Source organism: Alligator sinensis, unplaced genomic scaffold (genome assembly GCF_000455745.1).
Source record: "Alligator sinensis unplaced genomic scaffold, ASM45574v1 scaffold476_1, whole genome shotgun sequence".
Classification (NCBI taxonomy): Eukaryota; Metazoa; Chordata; order Crocodylia; family Alligatoridae; genus Alligator; species Alligator sinensis.
Window position 1 is genome coordinate 133,616 of NW_005842444.1, and position 20,001 is coordinate 153,616.

At 43.0% G+C, this 20,001-nt stretch overlaps 1 protein-coding gene across 2 annotated transcripts in view; it reads left to right on the forward strand.

Moving 5' to 3' along the window:
• Nucleotides 1-20,001, forward strand: part of HOMER2 (homer scaffold protein 2) — a 100,393-nt gene that overhangs the window by 26,989 nt on the left and 53,403 nt on the right. For both annotated transcript variants that reach the window (XM_006030396.2, XM_025212096.1), the window contains exon 2: nt 11,913-12,069. In XM_006030396.2, the coding sequence (XP_006030458.1) occupies nt 11,913-12,069 (157 nt within the window). The remainder of the gene's footprint in view (nt 1-11,912; nt 12,070-20,001) is intronic.

Here is a 20,001-nt window from a genome sequence, read left to right on the forward strand (position 1 = left end):
ACAGCAGACATTTCAATTAGGGAAGAATAAATTCACGTGACGTCTATTAGGAAACATTTCCCTGCTCACTGATTTCTATAAGCCCATTTTTGTCATCTTTATTGGACAAAAAGTGGCTGCATCAAGATGTACTTTTATCAGTGCTGCTGTCACTTCCTTATAATTACATCTTTTGTATAATTATAGGTTTTGTACTATGGAAGATGATTTATCTTGCACAAAATAGTTACTTCCTATATTAAAAATCTACTACACAGGTCCCTAAACAAGTAACTGCCTGAAAGGAACCATAACAGATGGTGACATTGCTAAATCATATAATATAAATCTTAAAGGAAAAGCCCACATACCAGGAAAAAAAGGACCAAATGAACATAGTATGAACAAAGTATCTGTACAGCACTTGGGAAACAAGGAAGTCCATAGATGCAGAGAGGAATAGTTAGCAGCTGTTAGTCTGAAGTCAGGCAGGAGGCATGCTAGAGATGCACCGTATAGAGTAGACTAACTAAATCAGAGATGCATAAGCTTTTGGGAGCCTGCCCTCACTTCATCAGATACTTATGAGCTCATACAAGCTTATGCATCGCTGGCTTAGTTAGGTTGTAGATGCACAGCAGTTGCGGTTCAGAATTCCCTGTGGTATTACTACACGGACGTGCTTCTCCCTGGACCTGGAAGGGTCACTTCTTCAGATGAGAACATAGTTATTCTTTATGTACAGTCTTTGGCCTCGTGTAGGCCATCAAAAGCAGTGGATAGTAGTGTCTTTGTTATGACTGACCAGGGGCTGACTTGAACTATTGAGCTGGGTTTTGAAGGGCTTTAAAATATCATTACGCATCTGCCAAGTTAGCCAGTACCTAGTGAATCTGACCTGTGTGATCATCTGTTTCATTTAATTTCTCCCTCAGAATAAATCTGTCTAAACTTGCCTCCTCCCTATGTACTGCTGCAGAATGTGGGGAAGCAAACTTTAATTTCTTTAAGCATATTTTTATGAGAGAGAGGAATGGAGGATGAATTAGGTTTTGCTTTTACATTTTTTACAAAAGTGATCATTTAAAAATACTTGAAAACAACGATGAAGTCTAATTAGGTGAGGAAAAGGGAAAGAAAAAATAGCAAGAAGGTTGTGGACTGAGGCAATAGGAAGTGATTTTTATACATAGTAGTACCAGTAACTGCTATCAGAATACACTTAGTGTGTTTTCACTTTGAAAAGCAGATGGTTAAAAAATGTAGCACCTTTTATTTTCCAGCAGATCTGACTATTATCTTTTAATAGATGGAATTACAAATCATGCATACTTGGGAATTGGCACTCTCAAATTTGCAGGATCTTATGCAACATGGAGGCCTTTATTTTGCCTATTGGATACTGTGTATCATCAAAAAAACTCATTCTTTGTGGATTTCTCTTGAAGGCTCCTTAATTCTCCTTCTCTCACTGTTCCACGTGAAATTTAAAACAGTGAACTATTGTCCCTCACATTTCTTTTAAAATAAGTCCCCAAGACAGCAGTTACAATTTTATCCAGATGCTAAGTAGCAGAACTAGCATTTGATTCAGGTGCCAGAAATCTTTATTAAGAAAATAATTTTGTGACTTTTGAAGTGTGGTATGTGTTTGCTCTGTTTTTTTGCTATGTTGGCTACATGTATATTCACTGATATGCTGTTAGCTAGGCCTGTGCGAGTAGTCAGCTATTTGATCTGGCTTCAGATCCGGCCACTTTGGATGCCAGCGATCCGATCCGGAGCTCTGGACCAGGTTCCCGCTTTGATCCAGCTGAAGCGGCTCTGAAGCTTTGGTCATAGGGTATAATGGGTAATCAATGAAATAGCTATAACTTTGTTGTTTTTTGTCTGATTTGGATGAAACATGCAGGGGTGGTAGCCTCTGCTGAGAGCATGATGCCTGTGAAGTTTCAAGAAGATTGGTGCAGGGGCTCGGGGGGGGGGGGGGGACCCGCACCCCAAATTCTTGAAAGCAAAACTCACGTCACGTGTATGTGTTACACCACAGGGGTCAAAACTGCAGGGGTTGTGGCCCCTGCTGAGGCCACAAAGCCTGCCAAGTTGCAAGGAGATAAGTGCAGGGGTTTGAGGGGAACTGCACCCCAAGCTGCTGACAGGCAAAACTCGTGACATATGACCCTGTGTGTGTTAAGGCGCAGCGGGCTGAAAACTGCAGGGGTGGTGGCCCCTGCTCAGGCCACAAAACCTGCCAAGTTTGTGCTACAATGACAAAGGGAGTATGTATCACACCAGTTGGATTTGTGTTACTATGTTATTTTTTGTGGAAATCCTCATCTCTCAAATCATTTGGAGCTGTCATAACGTGTAAGTGTGTCTGTACGTGCATGGAGATAGTGAGCTGACACGAGAACTATGTTCTAGTACTACTTAGATGCTTCCTTGAGAGATGAATTCTGTTCAAGATGTAAATTATATGAACAATAGCAATAAAAGTACTACTTTAATATGTTTCCATTTGCCACATACACTATTGATACAAAACCGTCCACTGGTCAGTGTAAACAAAATGTAAGTAACTGTACAGTATCAAGGTGAGAACTTTCTTAATCTAGGAATTTTAGATTGACTGTATCTGATCGCAAGGAAACTTTCAAGTGTAATTGTTTTTGACAAATGTTTGCTATGTATTATGTTGCCCAGGATCCTAGTTTTGCAGACAAACCCTTATCCTGCTGACAAGCTCATGAATTGTCTTACTGGTACTCAGTATTTGAGTGAAAAAGGCTCTGGTCATTTAGGTCCCAATTTGGGACATGGCTCCATGAAACCCTGTACCTGTCATCTGATGGTTCCCCAGGGCACAGAATATCCCTGGAAATTTCCAAGAGCAAATTCGACAGACATTTGACTGGGATGGTTAATTCAGGGATGACTTGAGTGGATTGCACGACCTCATAGGGTCCCTTCTAGCTCTATTTTCCTGTGATCCTATGATCTTTTACATAATGTGCTCAGTACATTAAACAGTATATAGGTTGTAGGTGTGTTGGTCTAAAGATATAAGCAGACAAGGTTCTCTGGGTAAAAGTGATATCTTTTATTAGACATTAAAAGTAATGTTTATCAAAACATGTTTTACATCTAATACAACATGAAATATTAACTGCAACTAGTGAATTGTTGGATTGTTCCTGGACAATATGGGTCACGTTTTCCAAAGCATATAGGTGCTTTGAGGTGCAGCCAGGTGCCTAATAGTTGTTTGTTAGGCATCTAGCATGTTTTAAGGATGTTGGGTATCAAAATACGTTGAAAACCCTTATCCATTTCTTTCAGGTTGTATGGGGTTTTTTGGCTAGCTTTTTTTTTTTAATTAATAGCTCTCATCTACTCCTATTGAGTTTTTATGTATAGCATGGAAGACAAGTGTTCCTGCTTTTATAACTCCCAGTTTCTTCAACTATAAGCAAACTGGCCCAAATGCAGTAAATATTTTCCCTGCACTACCTAGTTAAACCAAAAACAACAAATAATTAAGACAAAAATATTTTTTCTGCACAATAGAAATGAAGTACCTTCATTTAGAAAACTCTAAATACCAGCAATCACTTCATTATAGACTGGACATAAAAGATACTTAAGGCACTACATTATAAAGCAATTGAGAACTTGAGATGATCTCAGAAGGTAAAGTAAGTTTCCCTCAATTTTTCATATAATTGAAAAACTTGCAGAGGACTCATTCATACATAACATTTTTTACCAAGTTTAGGTATTCATATTAATTTTCAAATTACATTTTAAATAATTATTTTTAAAAAGGAAAAACATATTTAACATAAATATGCTACTTTTTTTTATTTTCCCCCGCTTAGAATTCATGATTTTTCTTTTTAAATTGTAGAAGTTTTTGGCCTCAGTTTTCTTTACTTTCAAAGTTTCAGATATTTTTCTAAACTGTTCTTTAAAAGAACAGGATGGTTAGAAATAGATGTTTTTCTTTTAATGAAAAATGAGATTTTCACATAATTGCATCTACTAGCACAACAGCTATAAAATCATGCTAGCAATGCTAGCTGATGCTTTGCATCAGACTCTTGTGAACTGGAAATGGTAGCAGTCCTGGAATCATCCACAAATAACTAGTACTTCGCTACCCCTGTTTTTGCATTTATTTGTTTGTTCCTTTACAGTTCACCAACAAAGGGCACAGTTAAAGTGATTGTGGTCATCTCTCATGGAAGAACACCTACTTTTTGGCAAAGTGACTTATAATGAGCTGCTGTGTTATGTCTCCATAGTGTTCACTACTGTTTTCTTATACCTAATTGCAAATAGAGCCATTCTGGGGTTTTATTCAAGGGCTGATAGCCAGGAACTAGGGAGGCAGACCAGGGAGAGACTTGATAGGCAAGATTGCATGGAGGGTAGATGGCCTTCAAGTCCGTGACCTGAAATACTTGAAAAATAGTGGTTATTTGATACAGGTTTGTCAGTTGAGTCACTTAATATCCCATAGAGCATGCGGTTCATAATTCTTCGGGGTGCAGTTAAATAAGGCATAATGTAATTTTGTTGTAAATTCCATTTGTATGGACATTGTTCATGTTATTCCAAATAACTGCTATCCACAAATGGAAATATTTATCTTCTGCTAGTGATAAATAAAAATTCTTACCCGTACACACACAAAACAAGTGGTCAGAAAACTCTTTAGGTTGTTCCATAGAGCAGGAAGGGAGACTTAAAATAAACCACATGTGCATCCAATTTACCTTCTGGTGTGTGCTACAAAGAACTGAGCTATAAGTAAAATTAGGAAAACAGAACCACTCATGCCAAGTATTTCTTTTAGATGAATGAATATATTAAACAAATGAAGTGGACAGCAAATGTTTTGGTTTTTTTCTGTAAACAACATAAAAATTAGTTCAGAACTGATGATAAATCTGTTGATCTTTTTCCTTCAGATACCAAACATTAAAAACATGACTTAGAACAGCGTTTCTCAACCTGTGGGTTGTGACCCAAAAGTGAGCATCAAGAATATATGAAAGGGTCGCGAACAAATTTAAAAAATGGATTCTCCTTTAAAGGAGAAAAATGTGGGAAACCATGGCAGAGGTCCAGCCTGAAAGGGGTTGCTTGAGCCTTCTTGGCGTCTCCCCATGCCTCACATACCCACTCCCTGTCCCACACCCTGGGGACCTGGGGGTGGGGGCCAGCAGGTTGGGAGTGAGGGGCACAGGGTCGGGACTGACCATTGATGTTTACAAATGGGCCCTGGTACAAAAAAGGTTGAGAACCATTGATCTAGAATAATTATTCTGTGTGTAAAAAATTGAATGCAGAATAAAAGTAGCATTGCTGCAGTTCAGGGAAATTGAAAACTGTGAGCTCAACACAATTAAACTGGCAACAATGAAGAGAAAATATATAGCGGATGGCATTGGCAGCATGTAGGGGGTGCATGTGGGTGCACATACACCCCCTGAGAGCACTTGTGCCCCCCTTGGAAGTGCCAGCCACAGAACTGAAACTTCAGTACCACTCCAGTCATCTTCCACTGTTCTGTCTGCTGCTCTGCTGTCTGCTCCATGCCTCGTATGTCCCTGTACTGCCTGCTCCTTCCCCGATTTGCTGCATGCCACACACACAGGCTTTCTATGCCACTTGTGGCATATATGCTTCCAATTGGCCACTCCTGTGGTATAGCTTCATGTCTGGTACTGTAATGACTCCGACTGTGCTAAAGATAAAACATATCAGTGGTTCTAAACTTTTCTGATGCCACAGACCACCTTAAATGCAAAGTGATTTGCATGACCTCAGGAACCAGAAGTAAGGTATCTGACTTTTTATGGGAGCTAATTTGGCAGAAACTAATGACCTGCACAGCTTATTAGCTTTCCCTCAGCACTATACTAAGGCATCTGTGTTCCTTCCTATTTAGGAAGCAGTACATGCAGACCAGTGTGACATTTCAATGTGATGCTGTTCAGGGCCTGGGGAGGGATCAGCCAACCCTCTCCCTCTGGCTCCACACTCGTGGCCCACTGATGGCCTGAGAACCGCAACCAAGAGCCACTGAGCTAGAGTACCAGACTATTATGCCTCTTTTGTTTCATATTAATAAGGCTGTGTCCTTTCAGTGCTATTATTTTGAAATGAAAATGCCGTAATTTTTATATGGAAATAGGTTTGGCAAGGGTGATTATTACAGGCCAAGATAAGCTGTGATCTGCATTAGTCTTGAAACAGGACAAGGAAAGCCCTAGAAAACAAAGGACTTGGCTGTCTGAAAACAGGAGTGCTATTCAAGGTTTACCTGGACATTTGCAGATGTCCCCAGCCTCTGCTGGAGTTTAAAAGGACTCCATGGCTTCGGTAAACACACCTATTCTTTTCTGAATAATCGGGAGCCAAAGATGACAAATCCCTTTGTTAGGGCCTGTACCTTGACCGAGTGAGGAGGTTTGTGTGTTCCAGCAGCTCAAAGACCTATGCTGACAGGAGGTTTAATTTTTGGCAGGACTATCCAGTCAAGACAAGTCAAAGGATAGGAACCCAACAAAAAGCAGTCTGCTGGCCCTCCAGTGTGAGGACTGAAGGATAGGCCAACAACTTCTCCTTGTAGATTAGTTAAATTATGGAAGTATAATACGATTATTATTCAGAGACAGTGGATCCTTGTGCCCTAAGTAATATCTGATCACACAGAAAGGGTTTAGATTCAGAAAGACAGAAACCCAGCAGTAAATGGATTTTGAAGACCTTGTTTTATTGTAGGAATGAGTGCTGCTGCTGTTGATGTTGGGTACAAAATACAAGTATGTTTTGCTTCAGTGAGATGTGTTTGGTGGTATATGGCTCTAAGAGGTTGTCACACATAATCCAACAACTACACACTGCAGCCTACTGAAATAAAACAGATCTTTTTCTTGCACATTATTATTCTAGATGGTAACTGCATGGTTTTTATTTAGATGTCAATTGCAGGGTATTTGCACTTGAAATATAACAAATAGACATGTAATATGCCTTTAAAATTAAGTTATAAGGGACTAAATTATTCTGCCTTATACCCTTTGAAGCTAAGCATATTGTTGGTGTAATAGATAGAAAAATTTGGCCTTTTCTATGTATATCAAATCTGACTCACTAGTTGTGAATCGTCCCCTCCACCTTTTTCATTCCAATTAAAAAACAAAACATATAGTGAACAAGAATGCCTCTTCCTCTGCATTATTTTCCATATCCATTTTCTCTCTTTTGCTGTCTGCCTCTTCCTATCTCTCCTTATGTTTTTTCACTGTATGTTGTAATTCATTCTCAGTATCTTCTGCTTCTTCTAGCTACTTTCCCATTTTTGTTGCATTATATCAGGGAGGGCAAAATACAGCCCATGGGTTGGATCCAGCCTGTGGAGGGTCCCTCTGTCCTGCCTGGCCCAGGCACTGTCTGCCTGTGGTGCATCCTGCCGCCCCCTGGGCACACAGTGGGGCTGGGGTGGCTCTGGAGCAGGACTGCCTTTTCTAGAGAGTTCAGGCTGCTGCTGGATCCAGCCCCCTGGTACCAACAGAGACCTGTGCGCAGCCTTGATCTGGCACCCCGCATGCCTGGTCTGGATTCGCCTGTACTGAGCAGCAGCAGCGCCAGGTAGAAACTGTTGCTTGGCGCAGGAGAAAAATGTCCCCTCCCCCTTGCCGCTGCCAGCACTTCCCTGTGCAGCTGCCTGGACCCTGTGTCGGACTGCTCTGCATCTGCTCTGCACTGGCTGGGCAGCTCGGAGGTGGCAGAGATGCCGGGCAGCCCAGTGTGGGGTCCAGGCGGCTGCACCAAGAAGCGCTGGCAGCAGCAAGGGGGAGGGACCGATTCTCCTCTTCTCCCCCTAACCCAGCAACAGTTTCTGCCCAGTGCTGGCGCTGCTTAGTACAGGCAAGTCCAGAGCAGGCATGGGGCATGCCAGATCAGGGCTGCACACAGGTCCCTTCTGGTAGGGCAGGGTTGGGGCCAGCAGCAGACAGCCAGAAGGACCTTCCGCTGCCTGGGCTGTCTGGAAAGGCAGTCCTGCCACAGCCGCCCCAGCCACGTTGCATGCCCAGGGGGCTGCAGAACCCCACATACACCCCACAAACCTCATACCCATCCACACACCCCCACACATCCCCACAAACACCCCCTACAAGCTTCCCATATCCATCCACCCACATCCACATGTATCCCCACACCCCACATACACTCACATCCACACACCCCTACCGTCCCGTAAAACCCTATACCCAGCCACCAGTAACACCACACCCTTCCCCACCTCCCACAATATACAAGAGTAAGACTTCATTTTGAGCTATTATGCAATTGCCTCTAAATATGCAATGCAAATGCACACAAATCTGAACAAATAGAAAAATAAATAAAATTAAAATATGTCAATGTTTGATTTTTTTAGTGTATAATTTTTTTTCGGTTCCAAGATAGCAAACCCCCTTCCCAAAAGGAGTACTTCAGTGGGCAAGGGGAGGGACTTACAGTAGCAAAGGTCAGGGGTTGGGGGTGGGAGTTCTGGACCCAAGATGGTGACCAGGTGTCAGGGCAGCTGTCAAGGGGTGAGGCTACCCTTGTGGCCCTCGACAGGTCACCAAAACTCGTTAAGTGGCCCTCTAGCAGAAATAATTGCCTGTCCCTGCATTGTACGTAGTTTACTACAGATGAGGACACATAGAGGATGCAGGAAACTCAATAATATTTTCTGGCATTTGGAAGATGACTTAACAGGCATTTATTTGTGAAATTACTGATGGGTCTAGAGTTTGGGGAAAGGGGAAGGTATAATAAAAATCCAAAAATCTTGACACTGTTGTTTGAAGTAAATGGCATTATATTATAGTTAGTGAATGATCCTTGATAACAGAATGCAGAACAACAGAGCAAGACAAAAAAGGAAATATATGCGGTAGCTCCTTAGTAAGTCGGGGGGCGGGGGGGGGGGGAAAAAAAAATAAAAAAACCCCAAAAAAATTTTTTTTTTTTTTTTTTTTTTTTACAGGGAAAGAACCAAATAGGTTAAAGGAGAAACTTCACTGGCTTCCATTATAAGTAAACTAAAGTAGCTTACTTAGGTGACACTCCAGTGGACTTTCATGTGAAGGAAACGATTGCCATGCTTGAAGGTTGACTCACTCTCACTAGCTACATAAAAACCTGACAGTTCTCTGGGGTTCTGGATGCTGAGCCTCCATAATGTACGATGAAAGTATTCTTGGAATGGCCTAAAGAACTGCCCGCTTTGTCTAGCTAGGGATTGCCAAAATATTAGCATAGTAAATGAAAGCCAGAATCCCATACCTAAGACTAAATGTTGCATCAGTCTCAAAATGCTACTGGTGAAGAAAAACCTGGAGTAAATGACATTCCTTCACGCACATGTAACAGCCCCATTGTACTTGCAGTTCTTTCCACACATGTTTTATTGAACTCAGTGCAGCCCTTCATCAAGAAACTTTATCTGACAGCTTTTGAAAAATTAAGCTTTGCATATGTCTAACAAGGAAAAAAACATGATTTTTGCATTTGTACACTTTTTTTCTTTTTAGGCCTCATTAGGCTTTTTAATATCAGACTACCTTTATTGAAATAATTCTGCAATTAGATATGCTTTGATGTCAGTACATTTACAACCCTGCCCCTGACATTGATTAATGTTAATTTTATGATGATGACTAATTAGGTTTTTTTTATTATGCCAGCACCTGGAGGCTTCAGTTTGGATTAGGGCTCTGCTACTCTAGGTGCTGTGCAAATGGAGTAAAAGACGGTCCCTGCCTTGAACAACTGAAAGTAGCCAAAAATAACATAACTGGGCCTAATAAACTATCAGAAAAATAAAGGGACTGAACATGATTAAAGCACTAATAAAAATACCCATCCATGTGACCAGATAACTGCACAGGTTGGTGGCTTTGAAGTGAGTACATTAAAAAAGGGTGGGGGAGGAGTAACGAGCATTGTCACCTAGCCATTATCAGTCAAACCTATAGAAGACTCTTTAGGGCAGCTTTTCAGTTTGTGTTGTAAATGAGGCTGTACTATGAGGCTGTCAAAAAGGGTTGCGTTCTAATACAGTGGCTTTTCTGTATCATGACCAGCAAGCTAAGATACTAATGGTATATCATTCAGTGATAAAAGCATTGTATGATAAAAGCATACTGAATAGTGTAATCATGTAATATGCAATATTATGTTTTAAACATGTAGCCCGCAAAAATTAAGGGCACAAAGGAATATATAAGCATGATTAGATTTTGCTTTGCAATTAGAATTTAAACTTAGGTGGCAGTCATACCATATTTATTCAATTAGCCTGGGGAAAAAAGCCCCTTGTCTTATTCGCATAGGAAATGGAGGGGAAGGAGGTGGCTGCTACGGTTCTGACTGGCCCGGAGCTCAGTTCAGAGCTAGAGTGAGACCCACAGCTCCACACCCACTTCCAATCTGCACTACTTCTGGCCCCCTCACCTGCCCTCTTCCTTCCTCCTTACTGTCAGGTGCAGCTCGGCTACAACTGGGGATGGGGTCTCTCCCATCAGAGAGCATGGAGCTCATTCTCCTGCCCTCCTGATTAGCAGCACTGACACCGCTGCATGACCAGACAAGAGCTGAGCTTCCATGTGCTGTGCTCTCGGACGAAGTAGCCTGAGCAGGTCTGACAGTAAAAGTGGGGGGGGAACGCAGAATGAAAGGGCAGAAACTGGGGGGGAGCTTGGGGGAAAGAGACACTGGGAAGAGGGATAGAGGCTGTGGGGAGATGGAGGGGTGCAGGTGGCATGGGGGGCAGGAAGGCTGCAGGGGGAAGAAGTGGATAGGGCAGAGAGCAAGGCAGGCACCTGACCTCCCCCCAGACAGTGCTTTCCCTGTTGTACAGTGTGGGGAGGTAGAACTCCAGTACTTAGATTCTATATCTGGAAAATTATAATAAATTTATAAATTTTCCATATATAGACTGTAATTATTTTGGGGGGTCACCTTATGTTCAGGGTCATCTTATATTCGAGCAAATACCGTAAGTTAAATTGGAAGTGAGATTTACCTATGTTACTGCTTTAATGTTTTAAAAAATCTCAACTGCAATATTCAGTTCAAATAATTACATGTATATCTTTTAAGCTCTCATACACTATTTATACTGTCAAACCTTTAAAAAAAAATACCCTGCACTGTGTATGGTACTGTCTTGTTCTGTAAAAATGTTTAGAAAACAGTGTTGTATTTAGGAGTGAAGCTGGGAGGTGGAGGCAAATGTTTCACTCATAAATGCAACTTATTGAATTGAAATGCAATACAGCTTCCTCCTTCTCCTCCCTTTCCTTCCCCCAGGGTGGTTAACTGTGTTTGTATCTGATGAAATTTTTACGGTGATCCATAGAACAAACTGAATCAAGATTCCAGTATTTAAATAATTACACTTTGGTCTGATAGAATGGCTAGGAGACTGCAGTGAGTCTGACTCGTATGACTGAATGATTGGGAAGAAAGGAATTGGTGTATCTTCAGGAAACGATGTAGCAATCTACATGGAGCAGATGCAGGTGCCGTTTAGCCAGAAAAGGCTCTCATTTTTTTTAACGGTGTCAAGTTGTTATAACATCTGGGGGACAAAAATTGGACTGGTACTGTTGAGTCCTCCTTGGGCTAGGGTCAGTCACCATAGGAAGCTAAATGTACTATGGATGGCCAAGCATAGGTACAGAAGGCTGGAGTGCTGACTCAGCAATTTTACTGCGCCGGTTTTTCCACCGAACTCTGGATTTCTGTCGTGTGAACTGCAAGGTCAGGCCTGCTCTTTTCAACAAGTTTGATCAAGAGCAGATTTCTACATTTCATCTTCCACAAGCTCATGCATCCATTTCTCCTGTCCCTCCCTATTCCAGAGAACAGCCCATCTTCACAACCAGAGCACATGTCTTCCAAATTGACCCCAGCACCAAGAAGAACTGGGTTCCTGCAAGCAAGCAGGCTGTAACTGTTTCCTACTTCTATGACAGCACAAGAAACAGCTATCGGATTATCAGTGTGGATGGAGCCAAGGTAGGAGGCTGACAGATACATCTGGCATGTTTTATTGATTGGAGTGGATCATATGATGCTGCTCATCACTAGCTGGTGATGGATATGTATGGGCTTGCCTACAGACATAATTTTAAAAAATACTTGAATTGTGTATAATCTACTGTATGTATTTAATACTATCAAAACTTCTGTCACAGAAATTTTGGGAGTATACCAGGTGACTTTCTGTACCATGAGTGGGCAATTATTTGGGCCAGAGGACCACTTAGGGAGTTTTGGTGAGCTGTTGTGGACCAAGTCAGCGCTCAGCCCACAACAGCTCACCAAAACTCCCTAAGTAGCTCTGCCCCAGGCCTCAGCCTTGCACTGTGATCCCAGGGTCCCCATGGAGACCAGCCCAGGCCCCACGTGGGCAGTGCACTCGGCCAGGCCGATGGAATGGGGCCATGGGCAGGTGGGGATGGGTAGGCAGGGCTGCGGCCTGGGGCACAGCCGCGATCCACTCCCTGCATGCCCCTCCTGGTGGAACCAGCACCTGTCTTGGACGTGTGAGCAGTGGGTCTTGGCTCTGCCCTGGGCCCTAACCCCATGTTGTCACCGCTCCACAATCCCAGCTCTGGCCCCAGCTCCACTCACCCATCCTGCTTCTGGACCCTGCTCCCTGCCCGCCCTCAGTCCTTTCCCATCCTCCCAGCTGAGCATGCCCTGCCTATGTGGGTCTTGGGCCGGTCTCCATGTATACCCCACCCGCCTGCTCTGTCCAGAGCCCTAGCAGGTCAGACAGGCCAGGGTGCCTAGGTGGTGGGGCTGGGTCCAGCAATGGTGATCTGGCAGCAGCAGCTGGAAGGAGCCACCACCACCAGGGCTGCTGGGAAGAGGAGTCCAGTCCAACCCAGCTGTGCCACCCCAACCCGGCTGTGTGCCTGGCGGGCAGCGGGACCGGTTGCACATGCAACTGCCTGGGCTGCCCCCTGCGCCTGGGCTAGGAGGGGCCAAGGGACCTGCCACAGGCCAGATAAAATCCCTTGGCAGGATGGATCTGGCCTGCGGGCCATATTTTGCCCACCCCTGTTCTATACACAGAGTTTTATATCATATTAACCAGCTTGACCCTATTAATGCCTTAGGCAAAAATTAGCCCAAATTTGACTACAACAAGGAATCAGAATTCTGTGCGTGTCAAAACACCATCCATTCAAGGTAAACCTGATGTGCGTGTGCGCGCGCGCGCGTGTGGTGGGGGTGGGGGAGGCAATATTATATTTTTAAAGGCCATAATGAGTGAGAACTGTGCGTACAGACTGGAGCTTCTTAGTTTTGAAGGAAATGATTGTCCACCCTTGGAGATGAAAAAAACAAATTCTCAGTGAGCCCCCATCCAGCATCTTGAGAGACTGGGGATCACTTTTATCAGTTCTTGCCACCATGACACATTTTTCCTTTCTCAGTATGGAAGAACTAAAGAAATTGTGCAGAGCATAATCTCTTTCTACCTTATGTGTGTAACTTTTACTGTTCATAAATAATTAGGATTAGATTCTCCCCCGAATGCATGTGTGCTTTGATTTCAGTGAGCACCCCTAACTTTGAAGAACAGAGTTATCGCCTTTGTATGTTTAATGTTTGCCTCATTAATATCTAAATTAGAAAACTGAAGTATACTGCTTAATGTTCTGACTGCTGTTAGCAAGCTTATAGCTGGTCAACCTGAAGTTGTGTTCTAAGCTTTATCTCTCCCCTCCTCGCTTAGTCTCATTAAAAATATAGTCTTTTCAATAAATAGTTTGTTTAAGAATATTTTTCTCAGTCTCAAAATTATGTAATGTATTATTATGTCATTTTTGTGCAGGGAGAAGCAAATACAAATTTTAGTGGCTGTGGGGTGGGAGGGGCATGCCTGTTGCTCAGTATCTGTGCACTTCTTTTGTATGGTTTCAGGAGCAGGAGCTGTAGTCACAGTTTTAATTCCAAATTCCCCAGCCAGACCAATGCCCAGCTGGAAAGCGAGTGCGGCTCCAGGATGTTACCCTCAAACTTGTATCTGGGCCAAGATGATGTTATGTGCTGCATGGTTTGGTCAGGGTTTCCACAGTTGCAGCCGGACGAGGTTTTAAGGTGTCACCTGTACCTTAGGTGGCCATACCAACCATGTCCAATGTGCATCCTATTAAGGGTTGTCCACGTGCTCTGCAGAAGGTTGAAGCCCAGTTGTTGCATTATTGGGTTGGAGACAAGGTGTTTATTTGGGAAAGTGTTTTCTGCCCAATCTGTGTACTGATTAATGGTGCAACACGGTGCTCTGTGGGGAGAATATGTGTCTTATGTCTAGGGAGACAAGGTTCTTTGGGTAAATGTGATATATTTTATTAGACCAACTAAATAGTTGGAAAAATTGTTCTTTGCAAGCTTTCAGGCACAAACACCCTTCTTCAGGCATAGGGAGAATCAGTATAATCCAACCAAAATACATTAGGAAAGGAAGGGAAAAGCAGTCTGCTGTAGGATTTAGCAAACGCATATACAGCCTTTACATTTAAACATTCCCCTGAGGTGTCTCAGCAAAAAGTGAATCACCGATACCCGAATTATCCTTCCAGTCCTGGGCCTATTTTGGCTTGAAACATGGCTAGGGGGCCACATCCTAGTCTAGCTTTCAGCTGTAAATTCAGTCCTATACCACAATGTTAACATCCCTGCTACTATTGTAAAGTGCTTTTGTCCTAGACTTAAGGTGAAGCCCTAAAAAGCAGGAAGTAGGAAGACTAGCAGCCACCTTTTTGCATAAATGGTATTTCAGGGACTTGAGCATGGTGGAAGATGATTACACTTAAGGTGTCTACACCCCATCCCCACTGCTGCCAGAGGCACCACCTACTAACCATGACTCACCCACCTGCTTCTGCTCACATGTGCCCAACCCAGCAAAGCAGCAGGGATTGGCAAATGAGAGAGATTTCTGGGATTGGCAAGTGGGAGTGGGAGTAAATGGGCAAGGCATGCTCAGAAGCAGGTGTCTCTGGGTACGCAGCACAGATAAACCCTTAGGCCGTTTGTAGACGACACTTTAAAGCGTGTTTAAAGTGGGTTAAATGCCTTTTGCACTGCTTTAATGGCATTGCTGTTTGCACATTCGGCGGTGTATTGCGTGTTAATTCCAGCCTCTGTAACACATTTGGCGGCGTGACTTTGGGATGCAACAAATGACTTTGGGGTGCTGCAAACTAAAACACCTCCGAGGAGTTTGTTTCCTACCCTACAGCCATGGAGGGAAGCACTGGGCTCCGTGTGGCTGTGCAAGCAGACCATGCAGACAGGCTGGCAGCAGCCTGGGAAGGCAGGCTCTACAGAAGGGGGGAAAAAAAAGTGGCGAGCCTGATTTATTTATTTATTTTTCCCCTGGAGCCTGCCTACCTGAGCTGCACAGGGGCCCAGTGCTTCCTTCTGCAGCTGTGGTACCCCCTGGGACTGCCCGAGCCAGGTGATTAGGCAGGGTGGGCTGCCGCGGCTGTGGAGGGAAGCACCAGTCTCACCACTACCCCCCACCGCCCCCCGGGTAGCTCAGGGACCACTCTGCCCGCCAGCAGCTCGCTCTCCCCTCCCCACTGCTAGAGAGATAGGTAAGGATTGGGTGGACGCAGGTGTACACAACACAGGGGTTTACTTTTCCCTAAATTGAAGCCTTGTTTTTAACAAACCACAACTTCAATTTAGGGATAATTAACCCCTTGTGTTGTGTACAAATGCCCTTAGATACTTGAGTATCATTTAGACACTGAATAGGTGGAATAGGATTTGGTCCGTAGTCTTTCCTTGGCTCTTTGGAAAGTTTTTTTATTATCCTTCTATTTTTAAGGGAAGATGGGGCTGTGAGCTGGAGAAGGAAGCCCAGACATTAGAATAGCCATGCAGAACCAGATTGCCTTAAGACAGCAGAGGTTCTTCAGTAGTTTAAGCATGTTTTTAGAGCTTTCTTCTATCCAAGGAGCTGAGAATGTGCGCTGTCAGTTATGTTCTCTTCACAGTACCCAAATAGTAAACTGCTGATATCCCCATCGTAAAGACAGGCAAGCTGAAATATGGATATCTTAATCTTGTTGCTCATACCAGGAAGCTTCATTTAACAGGACTCGCAAATTCCTGTTCTATGCCCTAACTATGAGACAACACTTCTCAGGCAACTTGTGTGCTTGGACAAGCTGTGCTGAGCCTGTCAGGACATTTGCACAAACAGTATTATTTAACTCCAACATCAGGGCAATTGCTGTGATTTTACCTTATGACACTGACATTATATAGTGACAGCGAAAATATGGAGAAAGCTATTTGCAGCGCGGTGAAGTTCAATCAAGCATTGCTTGTAACTTTGTTATCCAAGCCACATTTTACTTTTAGCATCCAACAGGTTGCTCTGGTCAGCACATTGACTTGCAAATATGCAAAAGCATGTAGGGTCACTCTAACCTTTCTACTGTTGCTGCCATTCATAAAGTCAGCAACTGACTGTGAAATGCTAACTTGATGAATATTTATTTTACTTCTAATGTACCATAAGGCCATGGTCCTTGAAAGAGTGATTTATTTTGAGAACCATGACTACTCTCCTGCCTCTCCACCCCCCATAATTACCAGTATTTTACAGAACATACTCAAGTCTTTGGGGAACCATGCAGCTCTTTTTATGAGCATACATTCATTGTATAATTATAGCAAACATAAATAGTTAAGGGAACATGGAACTTAAACAGGTTTGACAACTAAATGCGAGTGCCAGGTATCTCGGGCTGTCTGAGCAACAGCTTACTCAGAAGAAAAGTGGCTATTTGTGGTAATGTATCTCTTGTGAGGATGAAAGTTGGTGAGTTAAGTTACCTGGAGGACCAAATATTGAATGACGTGAACACTGGGAAGTACACTGTAAGTGTTGTTTGCCAAGACGTCTTTAGTTTGTTTGCCTGCGGTACAATTCAGATTTCAGTTGCTTATTACTTTGCAAAGCTTAAATTATCCAGGCAGTTGTTTTCTATGATGGGCAGCTGTCTTTTATTGAATTTCTTTGTGAAAGTGTCAACCATTTTAGATGACTTAGGGTCTCCATAATTTTCAAACCCCTGCAAGAAATTTCAGGAGATTTGTTTTGACAGAGAGGTGCTATTTGCTGCTTTCATGAAAATTCACCTAATTTTAACCAAATTGCTGGTCTCTGAAAAATATTATTTGCACATGTTTCATGAGAGGATTGTTAGAGACTGGTAGCAAACATTCCTGAATCTTCTGTCTGCATTGAGTATGCGCTAACTTGGCCAAGGATGTGGACAGGGCATTAAAAAAGGCTCAGAAGCAGGAAAGGATGCTGTGCTGAAGGAGAGGAAGACTCTGAGCAAGTACAGGCAGAAGGGTTTGTAACTCAGTCTCCACTCCTCACCCAGAACTACAGCAATAGGACCCAGGTGTAAAAATTTTGCTGCTATCAGCAAATATACATCTGAACCATGAGGAAGTATACCTTACTTTTACTGGCTGGTCTGCATAGTGCTGCTGCTTTCAAACCATTTGCAGTCCCATACCCCTTTTTAAGTGTGTAACTTTATAACTTCATGTTATGAATAATAAAGCTTGCCCAACAACCTGAGAGAGAGTAGAATAATTTTTTTTGTTACTCTTCCTTCATTTGTATTTTGCCTTTTCAGGAGCATCTACACAAGACATTTACTGTAGAGTAGACTAATTAGCTCTACAAGTACTACCCTGCTGCAGAGTTGCTCTACTCTGCAGCAGCACACATGCTGGCTAGCCCCACACTGGAGAACCCTTGAGCCCCAGGCAGCCCCTCTGCAGTGCATTGAGTGAGGTCTGAGCAGCCCTGGGCTGGCAAGCTGACCCCTGGGCCCACTGCCCAGTCCCAGGTGCATGTGTAAATGCAGCACCTGGGAGCAATACATTCCAGCATGCTAAGTTCCGGAGTTTATTGCTTTGCCTTGTTAACATGTGTAGGCATGCCCTCCCTTCTGCTTCCCTTTTACTTCCTGTCATGTGTCCTATAGAAGTTCAGCATGTTCCCCAGTTTGATGTTATTAGTTACTTTGGTTATCTCAATTTTCAGAGGTCTCTCTGCTGGATTGAAAAGTTCCCATTTTACTGATGATACAGTAGAGTTTCATATGAAGAAATTATTTTCTTCAGTTGCTTTAAAAAAACAAACAAACTAAATGAAGTGCATGCGATAGATGGAGGGGGGTTAAATATACAAAAACCCTTGCCAAAACAAAAAGAATCAAACTTCTGTTAAGAGAAGTTTTAAATAACAAATTCACTGAAAAGCTAGGAAACGCCAGAATGAAGGCTATCTGTATAACCTTAATTTCATCCTATTCTCTAAGTAGAAACTGAGCTTGGAGTTAACCTAGTCACTAGATAGTGTTGGCGTCAAAGACCAACTCACCGGATCATAATGAATTTTAATCAATTGTATGGGATGTGAACTTACCAATAAAATGATACGTGCAAACTTTGAGTTATGAGGGGTACTGGCCACCTTAACACACACCGACACGTGCATACACATGCTCGCACACAATTGCTACAATAGTAGTGTAGCACCGATGCTGGTTTATACCTATCCGGGGCGCTGGAGTCTGCTGTCGATGGTCAGTTTCCTTCAGGGCAATGTCTGGATCTCCAGAAGGGGGTCTCCTGCTTGTCCTTCTGTCTCGGTAGGTTAGGTGCTGGATGAGGGGGTGCCACTGAGGGCCACACTTCGCTGCCTTTTATCCCTTTCTGGCAGATTCGTGTGATTCCCCCAGCATCATCTTGGCTGCCGAGTCTGGAGGTTGCTGTCCCATATGGGTCTTAAGTAGTGCGTGACAGCTGTTAGTCACAGTCGCTGGGGATTTTGCCCAGTGGTGCAGTTTCGGGAGTCCACCCTTGACTTGATTGATTCGATGGCTGCAGGTTTCAGGTGGCTTGATTAGCTTAAAATGGCTTGTAGAGTTTTGTGATGGTAAGTTCCTCTGGCTAGGCTATTGTCAATTAATAGCCCAAGGCTCTTGCTTTGCCATTCAATTATCTACTGATTCATACATATTCACATTCACCCAGGGGACCAGCCCAATATAGCAGATTTTATCACTTTACAATTACAATTTCAATTCAGTTTTTAACAATAGTCCAGGGTGTAACTTCTACAAGGAGTACATTCCTTAAGGGTTTAAAAATATGAAATATGAAATGCCATGGTAAAGTTGAGACAGATGAAATATAAAAATGCACTGTGAGAAATATAAAAAATGTGAGGTAGGCAAGATCAAAGGTTACTGGGGACAGTGAGTTAGGTTAGCACCAGGATATATTTACAGTCTTTGACGTGGATATTTTAGGTTTTTTGGCGTCTTTAGTAACACTTAGCTCAATTGATATGTAGATGTAGTTTTTAGGTTTCTCCTCCAGAAAGCCAGTTCAGCTTTCTGGCTTGCTCTGAGCCTTGCCACAGCCGTGCAATGAATGTGCTAGGTCTCTGCCAGTACTCAGAAGGAAACAGAAATGCACAAAATGGGTGCAGGCAAGAAGGGGCTACTTGTTACATTAGCAGTGAATGTCCCTGCTGTATGCTCTCACAGCTGAAAATTGCTTATGTTACTCTTTATAGATAATAGGCTAGTATTTATAGCGGGAGGACCTTACAATGATATCATACAAGTGGAAATGTAAGAGAACATAACTGAGATACAATTACCAAACAAAGAATGGATTAGCACATCTTTTTTTAATTGCACAGTAATGAAGGGACTTTATAACTCTGTCAGGAAAATAATTTCCTCATAATCCTTTAAGGAGCCATTGGCCAGAGGCTGTCTGAACAGGAGATAATGAACACTAGGACTAAGTACAGACATTCAAAAACATTAGGGGGAGGTTAGATTGTGTTACAAAGGCCAACGTGAGCTAAGGTAAGTT